General features: G+C 44.0%; 1 protein-coding gene across 2 annotated transcripts; it reads right to left on the bottom strand.

Annotated features, from left to right (window-relative positions):
• Positions 1–438: 438 nt before the first annotated feature.
• Positions 439–22,094, bottom strand: LOC306770570 (polypyrimidine tract-binding protein 2-like). 2 transcript variants are annotated; one of them, XM_079259443.1, is made up of 14 exons: positions 22,049–22,094; positions 20,609–20,636; positions 18,362–18,422; positions 11,341–11,513; positions 10,593–10,733; positions 9,578–9,724; positions 9,388–9,498; positions 8,656–8,866; positions 8,430–8,545; positions 6,025–6,058; positions 5,344–5,436; positions 3,786–4,002; positions 1,639–1,716; positions 439–1,549 (listed from the first exon to the last, which is right to left on the bottom strand). In XM_079259443.1, exons 1-14 carry the CDS (start codon positions 22,054–22,056, stop codon positions 1,420–1,422), a joined length of 1,548 nt encoding a protein of 515 aa, XP_079115569.1. In that variant the 5' UTR covers positions 22,057–22,094; the 3' UTR covers positions 439–1,419. The 2 variants fall into 2 exon arrangements, with proteins under 2 accessions (XP_079115569.1, XP_079115570.1); XM_079259444.1 differs by having other exon boundaries at positions 8,668–8,866.
• Positions 22,095–23,231: the final 1,137 nt, after the last annotated feature.

Here is a 23,231-nt window from a genome sequence, read left to right as displayed (position 1 = left end):
TCTTTGGGGATGAAACTAAAACCATTTGAAAGGTTAACTGTGAAGGAGACGGAGATTGATGTTCTGATGGAACCCATCCACATGGGTCAGCCTTTAAATGAAATCATCTTACATGGACAAAGTTTCTCAACGATGCCCTGGAGACGCCAGGAGCATAAAAATGTAGAGAGCAACTCAGGCAACAGCATGCAACGGGTAAACTGTTTGGAAGCAAGCAGACAGATCACACTAACGGCATGGAGGAAGTCGGCCTGATTAGAGAGGAGGCTACTACCAGAGATGAGATGTCAGTTGGCAGGGTGGGAAAATGTAAATTAGCACTATCACAAGACTCAATCTGCCTTATTATTACTTGTTTTCAAATGGCTCCAAAATGGATTCTGGCTTCCTTCCCACCCTGGGACTGAGGAAGGGACAGAGAGGAGGTGAATGCGGAGCTACAGAAGAGTTTTATTAGGCATGCCACAGAGGTAATGCAGAGTACACAAGCCAGGCTGAGAGGGAAACTGAGAAAGCAGGACAGCGTGTTGCATCTCCCCTCGTCCTTTAATCGGGCCTCACTGGAACATTTAACTATTTTCAGCTGTAGAAAATCTGACGTGAAGAAAAAATATAGAGAATTTTTTTTTTTTTTTTTTTTTTGCCAAATCAGTTAAACATGTTCCCAAAAATCAAAGTTTTTTCCCCTCAAGGTAAAGAAAAAAAAAAAAAACACACTAAAGGCACAGAAACTTTGGTCCAACCGAGTAGCCCTCTCAGGTAAACTGTCACATGACAATGACATCACAGTGGACTCGAACTGCTTCCACAGCATGCAACACTTCCTATCATCACTACACATGCCCAGAAGACATGGTCACCGACGACGACACCTCACCACTAAGGTTAAAGTATGAAAGGCTTCAAAAACAAACTCCATGGCCACATTCAGGGGAGAAATCTTACAATCCAGTAAGATATGAGTTCAAGTTAAACTGGCAGTGCCGTCGCATCTTTAACGCGTTGCCTCAGGTCTGAAGCTAACAAAGCTACAGCCTCAAAATCAGAAAAAATGTCTCGGGGTTGGAAAACAAAAACATATTCTATACACATGTGCCTCATGAGGAGGGCCACCAGGAGGTGTCAGGCTGGTCAAGCAGTTGATCTTGTCAAGTAAGGCACGGAAGTACGATATCTGCTGAAAAACACTGGTGTTCGGGGGGACAATCATGATGTCAATCTTCTGTTTGACGTGCGTGGAGGTACAGTTCATGGCAGGAGACGTCCAGTGTCAAAGTTTCAGTCCCTTTCAAGGAATGACAGATGATGAAAAACAAACCCAAACAGATTGGATCTACGTGGTCCCCCCGTTGCTCCGACAGTCCGCCTGTTTCTATAAAACCAGTAAAACCAGAACAACCGGTAGTTTCTGGTACATTCTCAAATGGTGGACTTGGAGAAGGAAACCCGGAGGTGCTGGTTTCCCCCTATGTTGTAGTTATGAAGGTCGATCAGAGCCTGGATGGCCTCCTCCACCGTCGACATCTGGATCAGAGCCATTTTGCGATCCCTGGAAGACATCAGAGAGGACTTTAGTTCACAGCTGGAAAACAGAGCGTCCTCATGTCTGACCGCGGGGTGGAGGATCGGGCTACGTACTGGAAAAACTTGAATGCTTTCACGGTGCCTCCTGTGTTGGAGAAGAGCAGCCGCAGGTCATCCTCCGCCACATCTTGTCTGGTGAAGTGAAGGGTGGGAGAGGAAGAGGCCGTGATGATGATCACATATACGTTTACATTATATACCAACTTTTGAGACTCCAAACTACGAGACACCATAAAAAACTAACATCAGAGATGTATAAACACTGCAACTAATGTCCAGCACAATAAGACCAATTCTAAGAAATCAGATGAAATAAAGTAGCTAAATGTCCAAAGCCAACAAATAAAGATGGCTTCAAGCAGCGTCGTCCAGGCGGACACACCAGGTCTTTCCACAGCTGGAGTTTCCTCCTGGATGTCCATACCAGCAGGAGCAGCCGGGACCAAAGCAGGTGGGTCAGGATCTTTCTTTCCTTTTCTTCCTTTAGGATTCAAAAACTGTTTCTTATTAATACGTGAAGCACTTTGTGCTACAATCTGGCATAAAAAGTGCCGTATAAACAAAGTTTGATTCTCTTCTTGATGTGGCTGGAGAGGGGTTAGAGGGGCGGGGTTTGCTGCCAGAGCATACTGGGGTTAGAGTTTGTAAAACTAATGACTGTATTAAGCTACATGACAGGCTATGATTAAAAAAAAAAAAAAAAGGAAGGTAAACTGTCTTTTTCTGTTGAACTTTTTAATAAACCTTTTTTGTATCGCACTAAACATCTATTGATCGATATATATTGTTATTGGATTATTGTCCAGCCCTTGTTGCTACTGGTTTTAGTTCTGGTATTTCAGGTCCCGAGCCAGACTGGCCAGTGGAAGGAGCGCTTTAGTTGGTTTAGTTTTGCCATTTCAGGGCCTAAACCAACCGCTTGGTTCTTTGATTGTATTTATTCATTAATTTCCCGAACTGCTTAGTCTGACTAAGGGTTGCAGGAAGCTGGAGCCTATCCCAGCTATCATTGGGCGAGAGGCAGGGTACACCCTGGACAGGTCGCCGGTCCATCATAGGGCCAACACAAAGAGACAAACAACCATTCACACTCATTCTCTACAGCCTTAACTATTTTATTACATTTCTCTAAATGTTTCTGATCATGGTTCAGGATATTCTTGAAAATACATACTAAACTAATTCTGTGACCTCCTTAACAGAGATCAGGCTGGCCAGAAACTGGGAAACAGTTATTTAAGCTCAATTACGAGCACAAAACCTCGAAAAATGACCATCTTTTATGCAGGCCTGTAATGGGCAAATGGTGTGGAATCACAAAATGCACAATCATATTTGGCATATTAAAACTGTCATTTTAATGAGTCGTTGAGTTACTTTTGTCCTGCATCAAATAAAAATGAACTTATTTTTGAGAGGTTTTATAAAAATGTCAGCACTATAACGTAGAGAGTTTAAATCTTTATAATTGTTTATCATTTAATTGTTCTGATCAAGATTCAAGCAGATCAAATGTTTTAAACCTCAAGAAGCTGAAAAGTTTTAATGAAGAAATAGTTTTGGAAAGTTGATGTTTTTGCCCTACCGACTAAACGGGGTTTAAAAAACAAAACAAAAAAAACCAAAAAAAAAACTAAAAATGCATCCGAGTCAATATTTAGGGGAATATTTGTAACATGAAGATCATATTAAAATGATAAAGATCTGAACCCCTCTGCTGCCCAGAATGAGTCTCAGTCTCTCCTTTTTTCCCCTCTTATAAAAACCACCAGTGACAAGAAGCCATGAAGGCGACTTTTAGTAGATTAAAATCTGATGAATCTTTGAATGCAGGGCTCAAGTAGTTTCAGATGTTCAGAATTTTTTTTTTTTTTTTTATCAAATCAGAAACAAAGAATCTGTCACATTTTTATGGCCGTTTATTTGGAAGAGGACATTTTTGTCCTTTAAGACTTAACGTGTTCAATGACACAGTGACATCTATCGTGTGTATTTCTCGAAATGCTGCTCAGCCGGCGATGGAGGGCGCTGACGGGGAAATGGTAAGTGTTGTAGTTTGGGTTAAAGTGGGTCAAATCCAACTTTGTTAGAGAGAAAAGTGTGAACACAGCTAAACACTGGTCGGGTGAGACGTCCACCAGTGATATTTCCCGTTTATGTGTGAATATGCATGATCCTTGGCCGACTCGCTCGGTACTTACGGGATATTAGAGAGGTGAAGGGTGGCCGAAGGCGGGAAGATGTTCTGGAAGTTCTTGGAGCCAGGTTTTTTGAAGCGATGGAGCGGGGAGTTGGCATAGTCCTTGGTAAGACCCTGGTCATCCAGACCGTCGCGAGGCAGCGCCACCGTCTGATGCTTGGACAGCGTCACCCGGATTATCTTCCCGTACATCTTCTGGCCGTTCAGGTGGCTCATTGCTGGAGCCGAGGCGAAGCAGACAAAAGGTCAGAGCGTCAACACTTCAGAGTCTCATCAAACCCGGCTTTGTAAATGTCAACCTGCCTTCCTGACATTCAATAAATTCTTTGTGCTGTAAAAACAAAGTAAAATCTCTTCCGACTGAAACTCAGACGCTTCTGAACAAACGTCTGATATGTGCCACGCTGTGGGTGACGCCACCCGCTGAAATGCGATTAAACAGACGCAGAAGCAAACTAGATTCAGAACTCTTCATCGCAAGGCTCGTTTTTTCTGCCTCCTGTCTGAAATGACCCAAAATAAATGAGGTATGTCTTCACACCTATATGGGCTGCACGTATGAATGAATCTCGATGCGAGAGATCACCAGAGAGGTGTCAGAATAAGGACATGTGTTACTGAGTCAGAGTTACTTCACCTGCTACTTAGCAAACATGTAAATGGCTGTAATGTCCTCCTAAAAACCATAGACCATATATGAAAGATGGACGGAGCCTCCGGCCGTTAAAAGTAAAGCCTACACAGAAGTGCATAAAACTGCAGTTCCCCCTTCATCCACTAGGGGCTGCAAAACAGAGCAAATCCCCATAGACTCCCATGTTAAAAAGACCAACTTCACAGCAGAAATAAACATGTTTACAGCAGAAATAAACACGTTTACAGCAGGAATAAACATGTTTACAGCCTGGTACAAAAATCCATTTTAGGTTTAATAGGTCAGGTTTACCTTCATGACAACTGTGGGGGGAGTGAATTTTTTTCTAACTCGCCCGTTTAAAAGTAATTTAATCTTAAAGTTCGGCATATTTAGGGGCGTGTCCTTTTGATTGACAGGTACCCGATCTCCTCCTTCAAGTCAGAAGAACGTAGAACCACCGCGGTTTTTAGCCGGTTAACAACGTGACTTAGCTTTAGCCCGCTTACCTCCGTTAGCTGGTTAGCTCCCATTATCTCCAGGTTAGCTTGGTTAGCTCTTAGCTACAGAAAGCTCGGAGTCATGGAGGCTCTGACCATCTCTATATACAGTCTAGGCTAAAAACACATAACTTCCAGTAAAAACTAGAGGAAGCAGCCTGATCCATCTAGGAATGTGTAAAGCTTTAGATAGTTTATGAAGGGAAGAGCGAGTTCTATAAAACCTCCTTCATCTCCATGGAAACCAGCAGGACCTTCATGAGTGTTTTAGAGCTGGAATAAAACTTGTCAGAACAAAACGGCAGAAGTAAGACATGATTTGTGATGGTGGCATGCATGATGAAGAGGTTAAATAGCAAACAAATTAGGAAATGACACAGAAAAACATAAAGACCACAAACACCGGTCTGTGGCGACGTACTCACCTAGCTGAGCCTGATTGGAGTCTGACATCTGAATCAGTGCACTGTCCTTCTTATTGTAAAGGATTTTCACCCTCTGGACATCACCGTACACTCCTGCATTAGAGCCACAGGCAGGCAGGAGGACAAGAGGTGAGGTGGAGAGAAAGCAGACAGTTAGAAAATCCAAAGTTAGCACTGGAGAAAAAAAAAATAAACTACAGACAAGAAACAGAGGAAAGAAGAGCAGAGTACATCCAGAAGGATTACAGTAGACTAAAAAGGGAGAGGAGAGGAAACAGAACAGGAAGAGAGAGACGAGCCGCCCTCTACACAGATAACTTATCAAGCTGTGTCAGATGGCTAGAAATACAACATGCAGAAAACAAACGGCTTAACCGTGCATTAACACACTACTACGCTGACATTCAGGCTCCTTAATAAACATTAACCCAAACCGGTAAACAGGGGCCAAAAGGGCTTACAAACCAGAGAGAAACAAGAGAAATTAGCTAAAAAAAAACTGTACTTAAATTAGATTAAAGCAGGATAATAATAATAATAATAATAATAATAATAATAATAATAATAATAATAATAATAATAATAATAATAATAAAACAAGTCTCAAAGACAGAATTGAAACAGAACAAAAAGGTAGAAAAAGAGAGACAGAGAGAGGAGAGAGAGCTAACGATAACATACCGAAAAGGGTAAACAGACTTTGGGGCGTAACCATCTTTAGAGGGAGAGAAGAGCAACAAGCAGCGTGAGACAGGTAGAGAGGTAGAAGAGTCGGAGCGGAGCGGAGGTAGAGATGGACAGATCGATCCAGAGCGGAGGTAGGTAGGAGGGATGGTGGTTTTGTTTTCCCCCCGGAGAGTGATGGAAGTGGTGGGTCATGGAGGAGGAGTCATGGAAGGGGGTTTAGGTGGTTAATGTTGGAGCAAGAGGGGGTCATTTGAGGTTTAAAATTTCCCCCCAGATTGGAGGGGGTGGCAGGATAAATGGAGGAGAAAAGGAAGGGATGGGGAGGGAGAGAGAGGGAGAGAAAGAGAGAGAGAGATGGACAGGGAGGTGAATGCAAATTGGGGGAAATACAAAACAAAATTCAAAGTGAGGAAGGGGGAGGGACAAAAATAAAATATAGGTCAGTACAGTGGAACAATGCAGGTAGTTTGGTCAGAGATAATGGCTTGGATCAATGTTTTCTTTAGTTGAAATACCCTGGACAAGCATGGAGGTAAAAAAAGTACAAAATCATAATAAAAAACCAGCAATATAAAGTCAGAATAACATGCAGCAGCTCGGAAACCTCAACATCCAGCATCTTTCAACAGAGGAGAGCGCTACCACAAGGAGAGAGGCTGAGGGGGGAAAGTTGAGTTAGGACAAGCATGCAGTTCCACGTCTTCCCAGCGGCGCATGCAAGAGTTGTGGTGAAGGCGCACAAGAAAGCTTCAGGACAGTATCGGAACATGATACTGTCAACAGGCTCCCGCGTGACGCCTTCATTCACAGTCAGATGAGCAGACACAGATTAGATGCCGTTTAATCTTCACCGTTTAAACAAAGGAGAAAGGGAGACAGTGAGCAAGCGTTTCAGAGAGCCAGGTGCTTGTTCCCGGGAAGAGACGCACATTAGGACACAACAGAATGGTTTCATATGAGCTTTCATATGTGCTGGGAGAGGTGGGAGCACTCCGAGAGAAAAACAGAAGAGAGACAGTTAGCAGAGTCAATTCAGTCTGACAAAGGAGGGAGGTCAGAGGAGAGGGAAGGTTGTGGCGCTGTGAGAAACAACTGCAACCCCCCCCCCCCCCCCTCTCTGCAGGGACACAATGAGTCTGATAAGGCAGGGAAATAAAAGCATGACGCGTTCATGGAAATAAAACAAATAAAAATCAGGCACACCTCTGAAAGCTCTGGATTAGCATCGATTAGCTGGGACAGTCCAGGAATTAGACTGATCCGGGGTGATTACCGGCTAAAGCCTGCAGCGAGCTCCACGATAAAACTTTTTATTCTTCCTCAACACTTGTGGCTGTGTGATTGGTCAGCCGTCTGAGGTGGGCGTGGCTAATGCAGAAAAGTTTGCCGCTGCTGATGCCGTTCAAACGGATTGTTTTAATAAACTAGTCGATCAAACATCTCCACATGCTCGCCCAGTCGCCTGCAGCTCAGGTTAAACATGAAATAACCGGGTTGTTTGCACGTTAAAGCCCAGACACCCCCCCGCAGACGCAGACTCCTGCTGGAGGCTGAATGGACCCGATGAAAAGGAACTTCTATTGTTCATGTGACCCGAAGTTCTGGCTTCTGGCGGAGCAACGAGCTCAGAGCCCAGACTGGTTTCACTGGTTTACCCCGACGTCATGTCGGCTACACAGACGCTGGCCTCCAGCTGCGAGCGGGATGTTTTCCCGTTTGGCACGTCAGGGATCACCCAGCTGGTTCCTGAACCCCGGACTAGTCCGACAGAGCTCTACCTCTACAGAAACCTTTAACCAAATCTGCCTTCCTGAGCAGACTGTCGTTTACTGGGAATTATCACGTTTATTTTCCCAGTTTCAGGTTCAGCTCATCGTCTTCTCGGCTTTAAAAGGTTCGAACTTTAATAAACGTCGCCTGATGTGTGGACATCCTACGTTACGACAACGTTTAGGGGATTCTCCTCATCGGAAGCAGAGTTCCTAACCACGGATGTCCAGAGTCGGAAACGCAGTTTTGTTCCACTTGTCCAGGAAAAACCAGACGGAAGGAATCCCAGCTGGTGGAAAACCTCTCATAGATGTTTGATAGCTGCAGGGATCCACCGGTTCACCAACAGACCGCATTTCTAGTTCCATAATAAATAAGCGGATTAGGAATCAGGGATTTGTGTATCTGGGATCTACCTCTGGGGACAACGAATCAGATTCTTCCTAAGCTGAACTGTCCGCGTTTAAAGAGCTGCTTTGAATAAAAAAAAAAACTCTAAAAACATCCTGAAAGGCAGAAAAGAAAACAATCAAATGGAGACGGACTGCAACAGAAACATATGGACAGAGGTGATGTGGAGCGACAGCCCTGCCTGGTCTGTACGTCTCACCGCTCTTCGTGTTACTAACCTCCTCGTTGAGGTTGCTTACGAGCAGGACCCCGCCGGAGCCCGCCTGTCCAGCCAGGGCCACCCTCCCTGCAGCAGCAGCTGCTGCTGCTGCGGCGCTCAGAGGGTTCAGGGCTCCTGGCAGGAAGTAGAGAAGAAAACGCCGGCATTACAACGCTACAGTTCCAACGGGAGAATCTCCTCCAACAGCTGCAGATCAATGGAAGAAGAGTAAAGACGGGATCTACCTGGGATCTTACCGAGGAGGGAGCCGGAGTCTTTGCTGAGGGCTGCGGCCACGGCCGGGTCCAGGCTGGGCTGCCCGTCGCCGGCTGGCAGCTCCGGCCGCGTGTAGTCCCGACTCTTATCGTTGTTGTACTTCACGTTGAGGTTGACCAGCTTGGAGAAGTCGATGCGCAGCGTGCAGCAGGAGTTGTAGATGTTCTGCCCGTCCAGAGCCTGCAGAGGAGGATCAGGGTTACGGTTAGGGTCAGGGTCAGGGTCAGGGTTACGGTCAGGGTTACGGTTAGGGTCAGGGTCAGGGTTACGGTCAGGGTTACGGCTAGGGTCAGGGTTACGGTTAGGGTCAGGGTCAGGGTTACGGTCAGGGTTACGGCTAGGGTCAGGGTCAGGGTCAGGGTTACGGTCAGGGTTACGGTTAGGGTCAGGGTCAGGGTTACGGTCAGGGTTACGGCTAGGGTCAGGGTTACGGTTAGGGTCAGGGTCAGGGTTACGGTCAGGGTCAGGGTCAGGGTTACGGTCAGGGTCAGGGTCAGGGTTACGGTCAGGGTCAGGGTCAGGGTCAGGGTTACGGTTAGGGTCAGGGTTACGGTTAGGGTCAGGGTCAGGGTTACAGTTAGGGTCAGGGTCAGGGTTACGGTTAGGGTCAGGGTCAGGGTTACGGCTAGGGTCAGGGTTACGGTTAGGGTCAGGGTCGGGGTTAGGCTCCGTACGGTGGAGAGGAAACTCCCCCTTCTCACCAGCTTGGCATGCTGAGCGTTCACAGGATCGCTGAACTGCAGAAGAGCCTGAAACTGGTTGTTCTTGGTGAAGGTGATTATCTTCATGACCGTGCCAAACTTGGAGAAAATCTGCAGATGAGATGAAAGCGAACAGCCAATCAGCTGTAAGCTGCGCGTCCAGCGGAGCACGCTTCAGACGGTGCTTTACCTGCTGCAGGACATCCAGCGTTACGGGGTAGAACATGTTGTCGATGATGATCCGCAGCACGGGACTGGGCGCCGCGGCCAGAATCTCCTGCACATCCGAGCTGGGAGACTGGACCGCCGACACCGCCTGCAGCATGGCCTGGGTCCGCTGCAACCAAACACACGCCGTCAGACGCTTTCTCTTCAACGGAGCAGCAGCCGCCATTACCGGATGATACAACGCTGCATCCTGCAGGCGTCTGGCTGTCCAACATGTCAGCATCGTTTCTCCAGTATACTTTCTGTCTCACAGCTACAGTTGTGCTCATATTTATTCATCCCCTTTCATTAAAGATGGAAAAAAACAGCTTCCTGTAAAATAAGCTGACAAAAAGTAATAATAAATAAAAATTTTATGAAAATCATGACATTATTTTCTACTTCTGGTTCAATAGAAATATTTTTTTAAAAAAAGCAAACAAATAAGATAATTTATTACATATTCCATCAGTCATAAAATAATATTTAGTTGAACAATGCTTTAATGTTTCCGCTCCAGTCAGGTGTTTTCTGTTCCTCTCAGTCAGACTTCTGCACCTGTTGACAGGTATTTTGTCCCACTGTTCAACAGAACAGGACACATTTGTTTGGGTTTTTTTTTTCTACTTTTTTCAACTCAATTAAATGAAAAAACAGTGTCTTATATTACTAAATTATATTTTTGCAAATTTTTATTTATTGTTAAGTCTCCAGTTATTTGAGTGACTGTTGTAAATTCAGCCTTTTCTTTAATGAAAGGGGATGAATACATCTGAGCACAACTATAAATGAAATAAAAAGGCTTTCAGAGTCTTTACGTGAGACGTATTGGTGGATAAACGTGTTGGTAAAGAGGAAGTGAGTTGAGCCAACACAGCAGCATTGTCCCTTAAAACTGATGTGCTCCCACTGATCCCATTACAAACTCCAACTCCAGGTGTTAATGGTGTCAGAGGAGTTTCACGGCAATGGAAGAGGACCTTTCCAGCTGGACTAACCTGATTGCCCGAATCGGTTTTCAGCTCTTTGTGGTTGGAGTACTGAATGAAGACGGGGACGTTGCGGACATGTGGAGGGACGGTGGTGTAGTAGTTCACCAGCGTGATGGCTGCCTCCTCTGTCCCCATCTCCAGGAAAGCCTGACAGGAGAGACAACCACTGATCATTTCTTCCAAGACATCGCCTTGAAAAACACCAGAACAGATTTAAGACGTGCTCGTTATGCAACATAAGCAGGGAAACGCCGTTCCCGCCTGTCCCGAAGCAGACGTCTCCACAGCAGCTACGTGTCTGAATACTAAGAGGCAGCTGTCAGCGAAGAAGAAGCCGATGTTTCAGACAGGAATCTCATGGACCAACGGTGCCCACTCAGACACACAACGAGCTTTCAGGTGGACAAACTCGATACACTGCCAGAGGCCCATTTCTGCTGGGTGCAGAACACGGATCCACGTAGAAACAGACGTTTCGTCCATCTCTTACGCACATAATCTGGTCCGTTTGTGCATTACTGCGACCAACCAGTGTCAAATCCCAGTTAACCCAGTCCTGCCCACTGGTGGCTGGACCGACTTGACAGGTATGGCAACATGCCTGGAGGACATGTGATATGGCGTTTGAAATGGACACGCCAGTTTCTGTACCAGAGGCAGCAGAAATGGGCCTTCTGACACCTCCTGACCATTAAGGAAGGACCGACCTGACCACCGTAATCCAGGTGGATTACACACGGCGTCCTGCACTCACCTGGTTTTTCCCCTTCAGGGTCAGGATGTTGGTGACTTTACCGAAAGGCAGACCCAGAGCGATGACCTCCGCGTCCGACGCCTCATTGGGCAGCTTCCTGATGTGGATCACACGCGACGGAGGAGCTTCCTCCACCCTCAGCTTCTTACTATCGTTGCCGTTAGAAGCTCCATCTACAGGTTTAATATAAGAATGTAAGTAAAGCTCAGGCTTTCCAGCCAACCTGCTGCCAATCATCTGGAGCTGTTTACAGAAGGACAACGGCGTTAGGAGTAGGGCTGCTCGATTATGGCAAAAATCATCATTATTCTTGACTGATATTGAGATCTCGATTTTTTAACACGATTATCATTTTATCTTTAACAACATGAATATAGTTAACATTAAACCATGTCTTTTAAACAATGTCTTTATGATTCCACAGATTTTAGAAAACAAACAAATAACATGAAGCTTTGTCTTGACAAAGTGCAAATACTGATGTAAACTGAATTGATATAAGGATTCAATAAAGCTGCGTGTCGTGGTGTTCTACACTCCGCGTTGTGCGTTATAACCGTCTAATGTACGGTTACGAGTTGTTTAATCCGCTTTTACCATGGTCCCACACAGTAAACATTTAATAACAAATTTGTATTTATTTTTATATCACTTTCTAAATATGCTATATTATACAACCTATTTTACGTTGGCCTGGATGTACGTTTTATACCAAACAACCGCTGTCAGGCTGCAGCGCGTTTCTCTCATTCACCTGTTAAAAGACGGCTGATCTGAACCAGCTGGTTAACACGTTGCTATGGTAACGCCCCGTAACGGAGGGATTATTACAGTATTTAATAATCCCTCTGGCCGAACTATGTATAGGAAAATAATGCAGCCAGTTGTCACTGACAATGGTGTAAACTATGTTTAGGTGAACTTCCACAACCTACTGCAGTTATTCTACATGGACCTGCAGCCGGAGCCGACTGAGACTGGCCGCCTGGGAGTGCTTTAGGACGGGAGAGGCTCCCGCTGCTCCTTCCTTACAGTAACTGCAGAACAATATGTGTCTTCAAGTCAGTCGCCAAAACACCAGAAAAGTCTCTAATAACTCCAGTAAAAGCTGCTAGATTTGTCACTTTTAACAAAAAAAGTCTCCAGATTTAGCGAGAAAGTCGCCAAGTTGTCAACAGTGTCTGAATGAAAGCAAAGCGGCTGTGGGAGGAGTTTACAGCACAGCGCTGCAACGCCAGAGACGCTCGATTAGCAGCTGAAGACAGCAGGAGAGGAAACTGCAGAGAGAAAAATAATCACACCCTTTTAGTTTTATGATCATTGAAAACACAGATCATAGATTAAAATCCAATTAATAGCCCAGCCCGAATTAAGAGCAACCTGAGGAGCTTCGACTAGCACGACATGAAGGAATCTGGTTTTAATCCCCATCCTGGACTGGTTCCCAGGTCAGAGACGCTTCAATGTTTAAAGTCATTTCATTAAAGCACAATAAAGCTACGTTTGCTGTGTGTTCTTTGGTCAGATTTATAAACTTTGTCATTATCAAGGACTTATTATTTTCTAACATAAAGCAGACACTGACGCAGCAGACGGTGACCTGGTGGTGTTATTTCTTTCAGAGGAAAATTAAATGGCTTTTTTTTTTTATTAACAAGCTGCAGTTGAGACCGACCGGTTTTCTGATACAGACCGAACACACGTTCACACCTGTTCCCTCCATAAACACCCAAACCACCTGCAGTTACCTCCACCGGCTGCATGCGCTCGTTTTACAACCTTCTTTTTATTTACTATACCGGAGATGGAGGTTATGGCCGGGTCTCCTGGTTAATAACACGCTGACCTCCTGGTTAATAACTGATCTAGTTAATAAACTGCTGACCTGGAAATGTTAAAAGATGCTGTTTTGATGCAGCAGGATGTCATTTGTAGAAACTGTAGAAGCCGTTCAATGCGACACTTTCCTCTGTAGTTACAACACCAGCAGCGTGTCAGTCCTGATGCCTTCATGGACCAGACGGCAGGTTGCCGTCGGTTCAGGAGGAATTAGACCTGATAGTCCATGAATCTGCTTTTATATTACCTGAATTATTTATAATGACAGTGAGATGGACTAGGTACCTGTCCAGGTGTCCCTGCCTGTCGCCTGCTGGCTGGGTTAGGGTTGCCTGGCTGGAGGAGGACGCAGGTTTAATGGAATATAAATAAAAGAAACGAAGTCGCTGCCCATGTGTCGAGCCTTTTAGACTTAGTCATACAGAAAATGAATGAAGGAAGAGTCACTTTAAAAAAGAAGGTTTCAGTGAACATCATCATTAATCATTCATTCTGATGACTTGTCCTGGTCTCTATCTCTGCAGCGTCCTCAGTCTTATGGAGGTTTCCAGGTGTTTACCTGCAGATTCGGGCCAGCAGGTGTCAGGATGACAATGGTGTTTACTGGGGCTGTGATGATCTGCTTTTGTCTCAATTTTTTGGGTGCCAATTTGATTTAAATTGCAATTCTCACAATTCTCCGATATTGCTGATTTTTGTCCATTAAAAACAAACAAAAAAAAAAGTATAAAACTTTTTTTTTTGCTCGTCATTTTTGTTCATTTTAAATGAGGAAAAAAACAACCCAGCAGCCAGACCATCATTCTGCTGTAATGCCCAAGAAGACGAGTAAAATGATCAATAAAAACAATGAAAAGGATACATTTTTTATAGTGCATTAGTTTTAGTTATTTTAAAAAAGAACATTTTAAAATTGTGAAGAAAAAAAAATCCTGATTTCAATTTTTGGTTTGATTTTCCCACCCCTAGTATTCACCAGTAACAGATGAACGACGTATCCTGACGTGTTGATGAATCTGATGGGAGGTTTTCGTTACAAACACAGCTTGTTAGACGGTTTTGGTGCGTGAAGCCAGTCCTGAACCAGTCCTGGTGTTTGATCTGGATTAAAATCTCTCCCTTCTGCCTGCAGGTCAGTTTTTTTTTTTTTAACTTTTTTTCTTGTAGACAACCGACGAGGTGGCGATAAAAGTGACAGATTTCCTAAAACGTCTCAGGTTGCTGTCAAAAATCTCAGACTTTAAAGGGGTTTTGTATTGATATGGAGCTATTTTCATATTCCACGAAGCGGAAACAGTACAGAACATTAGTCAGAGCGCTTCTGGAGTCCTGAACAGCTTTCAGCGTGAGGCTGCTGATTGCTGAGAGGAAACCTGCAGAGTCAAAGCCTTCCAGTCTGGAGAAGCACTCAGTGGTCGAGCTGAGAGCTCACAATGCTCCACTTTCTGCTCAACTCTCTCCAACCGTGTCAAAAGTGACGGCGGAGCTCATTTTGTCCACCTGAACCTGTGGAAATGTGGACATCACAGCGGTCTGTAAGGATGAGACCTTCATTCACTCGGTCCTGGAAGGAAGGAGCTCACAGTCGGACCAGTTTTACTGTCTACCGTTTATTATTAATGTGGTATAAAACAATGAACATGCTTAATAACGCAACTGCTACAAAACCATTTAGATTTCTTGTTTTCCTTGAATTCAACGTATTATTATGTGACCTCATTTCCTGTTAAATGTCTGTTCTTGGACTGGTTGAACTGGGAGACACTGGGACGCTGGTTCAATGATAATAAAACGTATTGTGATTCTTCCCAAGTCAGTAACAGCATATTATCGACCTGATCAGCTCCAGCCTTTAAAAGCCACAATCCTGCAGGGATTTCACGTTTCCCCGCTCCAACTCGCCTGACTCAGATGGATTAATCACGGTGTAGAACTTCATAGATCCATTTACGGTAATCCAGGTGTGTTGGAGCAGGGACACATGGAAACCCTGCAGGACTGCGGTCCGTGAAGACGACTCTGGACAGCACTCACTCACTTGGGAAGATGGTGGTGAACAAACGAATTCGCTGCACGGCGACATAAAGTTTGTTTTTAATCCAAAGCGTCTCTACGACTTTTCCTCGCCGTCAACCAACGGTGACGATCCGCTTGTAGACCTCTCCATCTGCGATAAACCCCGTGTAGAGCTGTGATGATCTGCTTTTGTTCCGATTTGATGATGATTTTTTGGGTGCCGATTCCATTTAAATTGCGATTCTCACGATTCTTCGATATCGCTGAGTTTTGTAGATTAAAAACTAAATAAATGTGTAAATTTATTTTTTTTGCTCGTCATTTTTCTTGATTTCTATCAGGAAAAAACAACCCAGCAGCCAGATCATCATTCTGCTGCTATAATGCTCAAGAAGACGAGTAAAAAGATCAAATAATAATAATTAAAAATGACCAAAAAAAAAAAAAAATTGTTTGAAATGTTTGAAAAAAATGGATTTTTTAACAAAAAAAAAAAAGATTTTAAAATTGTGGAGTGATTTTCGATTTGATTTTCCACCCCTGCCGTGACGTAAACATCTTTCTGAGCACGCCACATCGGAATAGATTAGTTACCATGGAAACAGCAGGCATGAAATCTAAAATCGGGATGATTTCCAAGCGAATGGGGTAAGTGTCTCCATGGAAACGTGTTTACTGATGTTTCCTGCTTTCCGCCAGGACTCTTTAGGCGGACGGACTTCTAGTTAGGCTCTGTGGACGTGCTTCACCCCACCCAGCCAATAACACGTAGCAGTCTGTGGTTCTACATGGTCCAGGAACAGGAGGAGGAGGTTCCAACACATTTATCGACTAGCAGACGTGTCTTTTTATAAGATGTGATTAAAGTAAATCAACGATGATGAACGAAGACGGACATGTTGTGGTTTTTGCTACAACCAACCAGTGACTAATGAACTTTTAGGTTTTATTACCTGCTCCCTCTCTCCTGATGAAAGCACCAGGTCAGGGCAGGATCTGGATAAATACAACCATCAATCTGCCTCATCCCCGCCTTAGACTGGTCCCACAGGGGATACTGGCCATGATGTGGGAGTGGTGAAGCAATGAAACGGTAAGATATTTATGTAGGAAAGCATATCCACACCCACCGGTCCGCATGTTTAACCCTCCTACTGGAGCGGTTGGGAACAAACTTCTTTAAGATGCTGCAGACTGGAAGTGGAGAGCGAGGCGGCGTTACCATGCAGCGGTATCCGTTGCAGTCGCATGCTGTTGTGTGGGTGCCCACCCACTGAGGAGCGTGAGCTTATTCACATGAAGTATCTCTCATGATGGCACAGTTCAACTCCTGCCGCGTATTTCAGCATCTCTTTAACCCTTAAAACTCAGATTTTTCCTATTTCTGCTCTGTTGTTTTTCAACAACAAGCCTTTTAAGCCGTCAACAGACATTATTCTCTCGTCTCATCTGCATATCAGGCTCTAAACTCTGGGCTTTCAGGAGAAACAAAAGGGTTTTTTATTCATTTACTGTAACTTCTGCTACTATTTAACTGCTTTCCTCACAAAACTCCAACGCCGCTGCTTCAGGAACGTCTGATTGGGTTTATTACAGCCATAAAGGACCTTTTTTTCCCCTTCTTTTCTGATCACTTGTTGATCTTTGGCTGCTCCTGATTGGTCATTACCGTCGTTTTAGGCTCTCTGATTGGTAAAAAGTGTGACAGGAAGCGTCTTCATCATCATTTCAATGTCAAAATAGAGGTCTATTAGCAACACAGTAGTGATGGTGAGCTTGGTTTTTATGAATAAAATGTTAAAAATATGGGGTAAACATAGATCTCTGGGGAAAGAAAAGGTTGTGTACATTTTTTCTGTTTTTAATCTACAAAAATCAGAAATATCGAAGAATAGTGAGAATCCCAATTTAAAATGAATCTGCACCCAAAGCATATCGCCACAGCTGTACTAAATATATGCTGCTCAGTGACAGGTGTAGCATGCACAACGGTGTAGTTGCTGTACCACTAAACCGCAACGTTCTGCGATTAAATGTGTTCATTTAACACGTTCATTTTCTGATTAATTTATCACAAATCAATGTGTTAAAGTCCCATCCCTAATGTGTGTGTGTGTAGTGTGTGTACTTCCCCAGGTTCTGTGTTGGGAGGGCAGGGGAAAGGAGGCATCTGAGATGGTGTACTTTTTAATGTATTGTTATTACTGATCCATGCATTTAACAGGTTTGATAACTTACATGTAAATATGAACAACATTAAAATCAGAACTGCTGAATGGTGCATTCATGAAGTCTTTGTAAACATGACACGTGTGGAAATGACTGAATCATGGAAACATCATGAGACAGCTTGCTGTGAAGTCATGTCACAATTCCATACTTCGTTCATCACTGACTAATTTCCCATAAATGACCAAAATGCAGTGAAAAAAACACCAATATGTTGGTTTTAATGGTCTTCATGAAACAGTTTTTAGTCGCCACACATATCCAGGTGTAGGATACAGCTGTGCTCATATTTATTCATACCCTTTTATTAAAGAAGGAAAAAAACAGCTGCCTGTAAAATAAGCTGAAATTGACTAAAGTAATAATAAATAAAAACTTTTAATAAAATCATGACATTATTTTCTAATTCTGGTTCAATAGAAATATTTTTTTTAAAAAAGCAAACAAATAAGATCATTTATTACATATTACATCACTCAAAAAGTATTATTTAGTTGAACAATCCTTTAATGTTTCCGCTCCAGTCAGGTGTTTTCTGTTCCTCTCAGTCAGACTTCTGCACCTGTTGACAGGTATTTTGTCCCACTGTTCAACAGAAAAGTCTCTCATTTGTCCAGGACCGTTTTGTTTGTTTTTTTTAATACTTTTTTCAACTCAATTAAATGAAAAAACAGTGTCTTATATTACTAAATTATATTTTTGCAAATTTTTAGTTATTGTTCCTTTTTTAAGTCTCCAGTTATTTGAGTGACTGTTGTAAATTCAGCCTTTTCTTTAATGAAAGGGGATGAATACATATTCATCCCCCCCCCCCATTGCTATAAGCAGAGTTTTAAGGGTTAATCTGTTGATTCCTGCTCAACGCCACCTGCTACTACCCATCAAGCCGCCCGATGCAACCCCCCCGTGTATGCAGGGGTGGTCGGAACGAACTCACCACTCATACTGCTCATGCCAGAGTTGGGATTGTTGTACATACTCAGCTCATCTGATCCTCTCTGCGGGGACAGAAAGACAGAAACACAGGCGTGTTGGTGAGATTTTCCAGCCCTGCAGACACAACAATGGAGCCGAGCCTCTGAGGACAGCTTAACGCCACCGCCGCAGCGGGTGGAGGGGGAAATAAAGCAGCGCTCGAGCGACCGGGCTCCTCCTTTACTGCTCGCAGTTTAATCTTGCTGAATTTAAGATGTCAAGATGTGTCATTTCAGCCTGAGCTATACCAGGTCCCAGGAGGTTTGGCGGCGCTGCCGGGCGCCCCGCGCTCTTAAACCTGACTGATGGGATGACCGGGAAAGTGGCCGGGGACCCATTACACACACAACTTTCTAATAGCTCCGAACGCCCCCACCTTGTTCCTGTCTGACTGGATTTGAACCAATTGTTCTTCTGTCACCAGCATTCTTTATGGTTACGATAAAGAAGACGCCGCGGCCCTGCTGCGCCAACATGACGCAAATAAATTGAAAGGGGTAATAAAGTTGTCCAACTTGAGCCCCAATGCGAGGACGGCGAACGAGCTTCAACAATCCCAGAAGAGATTTCCCTCCCAGCAGCCGGGAAGCTTCTTCCTCCCGTCTGATGCTGAAAAGCTGATGGAATAGACGGAAAGACGTGCATCTTCCAGCTGTTCTGCTTCCCTCCCAGACAGGATTTTAACCTGGTTTAGTTCAGACTGAACTGCACCTGGAACCCGACAAATCAGGTTAGACGCCCAGAGGAACCCAAGTTCTGCCAGTTCAAACTGGTTTTATGCCACAAGCATCTTAAACACAAAAATTAACACGACTTTCCTGCTTCTGAAGGAAATTAGAAATAAAATGTGATCCCGTCTTCACGGCACATGGCTCATGTTTACTCTACAGATGTTATTTGAGCCACAAAATTCAATTCACGCGTCAAATCACGGCAATGCCATCTCAAGATGCTTTACAGAAAGAGAAAAAAAAACATAATGAAAGCCAGTTCATAACAGCTTATATAAGGAAACCAACAGACTGAGTTGGAAAGGTTTAAAAGACATTCAGGTCTTTGTTGTTTAGCACAACTGAAAGAACGGCAGGGTTATCTTCCTAAATACGCAGAAAACTTCCATCCGCCTCTCCCTGCTGAACAGTCCGACAGATTCAGTCCAAACAAAACGTACGTGAACTTTCCTGACAGACTGATGGAGAGCCTGAGAAGCAACTAAAACACTCCACAATCAGTCAAAGGAAACAAGTTTGGCTGTAAAGACACGGCAGGAAACTGGTCTGAAGGCCAGAACAAAGTCCCACATATTCACACCAGTACAGCTCGGAGGCTTGGATGAACTAGGACCGTCCCCAGTTCATCCAAGCTCCAGTTCATCCCAGTTCATCCTGATCTGAGAAGCATTGGGAAGTGTTTCCTGGTCCTCAGGGACCCCTGGCCAGAACGTTTTACATGTTTCACCCTCCAACACCAGGCTGAAACGGTGGCCTACACAGACCTTTACCAGCTGCTAACTCACCTGCATCAGGTGTTGCAGAGGAGGAAACATCTAGAACAAGCAGGTCAGGGTCCCGAGGACACGGCTCACCAGACCAAACAGTGCCAATGTGAAGACTGTCTTACACGTACCAGAGGCTAATAATCATTTATCCCAAGGAATTAACAGGAAAACATCTTTTTTATAATATTCCAGAAAACTAAGGACTTAAATTCATCTAAAGTCAAGGCCGGATTATCCAATGGGCATCATGGACACAGGTCCAGGAGCCAACGGCCACGTAGGGCCCACGTAGGGAAAACACCAGCAGTTTGGACATGAAACAAAATGCACATAAAAGCCAGATAGTTACACCACAGTATCTAGTGTATTTATACTGGTACCACTGGCTGAGAGATGTTAAAAATGTAGTCTCTATTATAGGATATGTATGAATTGGCTCGAAATGATGTGTATGTTGATTTGTGTCTGTAAAGTGCCCTGTGACAACATTGTTGTGAAGTGGCGCTATACAAATAAAGTTGAATTGAACTGAATAGTTTCACAGTGTATCATTCCCACTTTTCACAATGTTGCGGTGGGGAAGGGGGCCCCTGGAACATTCTGGGCTTACGGACCTGTGCACCTTTAATCCGGCCCTGTCTAAAGTATTTATAATTATGGTTTTAATAAATAAAACGAAGGAACACAACAATGAGGAAGCAGAAAACTCACCTTCACTCCTACTGCAACATCGCCGATGCTGAAAGAAAAACCATTTTCATCTGGTTAAAATCAAGCCACTTAAACTGGAACAAAATGCTGAATAATCTGATTACAGCAAGCTTTTATTTATTTATTTATTTATTTTAGAAAATATCTGTTAATGACTATTTCAGCCTCAGATACACCAAATATAAGTGATTATTTAATATTGGAAAAGCTGATTTCTTTACTTTTGACTGAAAATGTAACACTTTAAATCAATTCTGGTGATTTATTATAAAGTAAAGCCCACTAATTTCACATATAACTACAAGTTACTGTTTAATCTTGAGTTAAATCATCACCACACCAACATTATTAGCTGCAAGTTGATCCTTTTTTGGGTTTCACACCCTCATTTGTTATTCACTCCATCCCAGTATGATGATAACTCCTCATCCTGCCTTTACTGGGAGGTCAGCCTCCACTACTCCATCCCAGTATGATGATAACTCCTCATCCTGCCTTTACTGGGAGGTCAGCCTCCACTACTCCATCCCAGTATGATGATAACTCCTCATCCTGCCTTTACTGGGAGGTCAGCCTTCACTACTCCATCCCAGTATGATGATAACTCCTCATCCTGCCTTTACTGGGAGGTCAGCCTCCACTACTCCATCCCAGTATGATGATAACTCCTCATCCTGCCTTTACTGGGAGGTCAGCCTCCACTACTCCATCCCAGTATGATGATAACTCCTCATCCTGCCTTTACTGGGAGGTCAGCCTTCACTACTCCATCCCAGTATGATGATAACTCCTCATCCTGCCTTTACTGGGAGGTCAGCCTTCACTACTCCATCCCAGTATGATGATAACTCCTCATCCTGCCTTTACTGGGAGGTCAGCCTCCACTATGACAACTTTACAGCCTTCACATCGACTTTTATATCACTTTTTTTTTTATCCCCGTTCCGCTGTTGAAATCGTGCTAATACGACTCGTACACCTGTGTTTTTAATTCCATTGTGGTAAATATAAATAAACACCGGTGGAAACAGTTGTTGTTTACAAGTAAACACCATCAGCTGAGACCAGACCTGTGTCAGCTGCGGCTAGTTAGCCACCGGACAAAGGATCAATGTTCCGGTAAATTACACATCCTGGAGGTTTGTTAACTTCACACTGCTTTCTGTGTCAATGTTGTCTGTAAACACAACGGAAACTGCTCCACTAAAGTGTTTAATTTGCAAGGAATTTAGATAAAATGTTCCGTTCAGTGCGGTAAGCATGCGGACTGGAGCTAAGTTGCAGCAGCATGCTAACATGATGCTACTTCCTGATCAGAAAGAGCGCGTGGCGATGGAAGCTAAGGCGTAAACACGCTCCTTCATCAACCCGACACTTCACATTCTGTTACCTCTACACCTGTCCACGTACACGAAGCTAGTATGGTTGATAAAATATTACCCGTCCATTTCTGTAGCGATTTAAAAGTGTAGCCGCTCCCGTTTCCTCTCCGCTTACAGTCCCGACACGCGCGCGCACACACACGCGGAAGCAAAATGGAGGCAGCACGAAGTGGAGGCGGAAAAAGCCGAGAAGTTCCGAAACTGTTCTGTATAAAGGAAGCACGGTGTTCGAAAAAAAATGGTTAAAAACCAACTAAAAACATGCCACAACCTCTGAATATCATCATGTTAAGATGAGAAAACGGATAAAACATCAGAATTAAAACATTAAATCTAAATGACACACAGAAATGGTGTTATCTGGAATTACATGAAACATGTTCATTTTAACAGCGTTATACAGGGCAAAGCAAGTCTTGGATCGAAAATCATCATATAATCAACTTTATTTGTAGAGCGCCACTTCACAACAATGTTGTTACAGGGCTCTTTACATACACATCATTTCAAGACAATTCATTCATAGCCTATAATAGAAACCAACTGATTGCATCGAATCATGACTTTGATCCAATCCCCCCATCCTGAGCATGCATGAGGCGAGAGTGGGAAGGAAAAAACTCCCCTTTAACAGGAAGAAAACCTCAGGCAGAACCCGGCTCAGGGAGGGCAGCCATCTGCCTCGACTGGTTGGGATGGAGAGGACAGAAAAGACAGATCAACATGTACAACTGCACTTATTCAGGAAGACCTGTGGGGAAAAAAAGGAGAAATAAGTTAGAGACGGCAATACATCATATTCAAAATGTCCATCTGTCCATCCATCCATCTTTAAAAAAAAAAAACAAAAAAAACAACTTCCTCACCAACCCCTCCCATCTCCCCAGGGTATGGCGGGTGGCTGTTCATCTCTCAAGCTCTGGTTCTCTACCAAAGTCCTGGGAGCTCAAGGGGCCTACAGAGTATGAGTTCCTAGGACTGCACTTTTCTGGACATAGATATCTGATGTCTCATCAGGTATCTGTTGGAGCCACTTCTCCAGTGTGGGGGACACGGCCCCTAGTGCTCTGATCACCATGGGTACTACTGTTTCTTTCACTCTCCAGGCCTTCTCCAGTTCTTCCTTGAGGTCTTGGTACTTCTCCAGTTTCTCCTTTTTCCTGATATTTCCATCATTGGGGATGGATCCATCGATCACTACGGCTTTCCTCTGCTGCTTATCCATGATCACTATGTCCGCT

The sequence above is a fragment of the Telmatherina bonti genome, assembly GCF_933228915.1.
Source record: "Telmatherina bonti genome assembly, chromosome: 20".
Taxonomy (NCBI): domain Eukaryota; kingdom Metazoa; phylum Chordata; class Actinopteri; order Atheriniformes; family Telmatherinidae; genus Telmatherina; species Telmatherina bonti.
The sequence above is the reverse complement of the archived record's forward strand: the minus strand, read 5'-3'. Positions and strand labels throughout refer to the sequence as shown.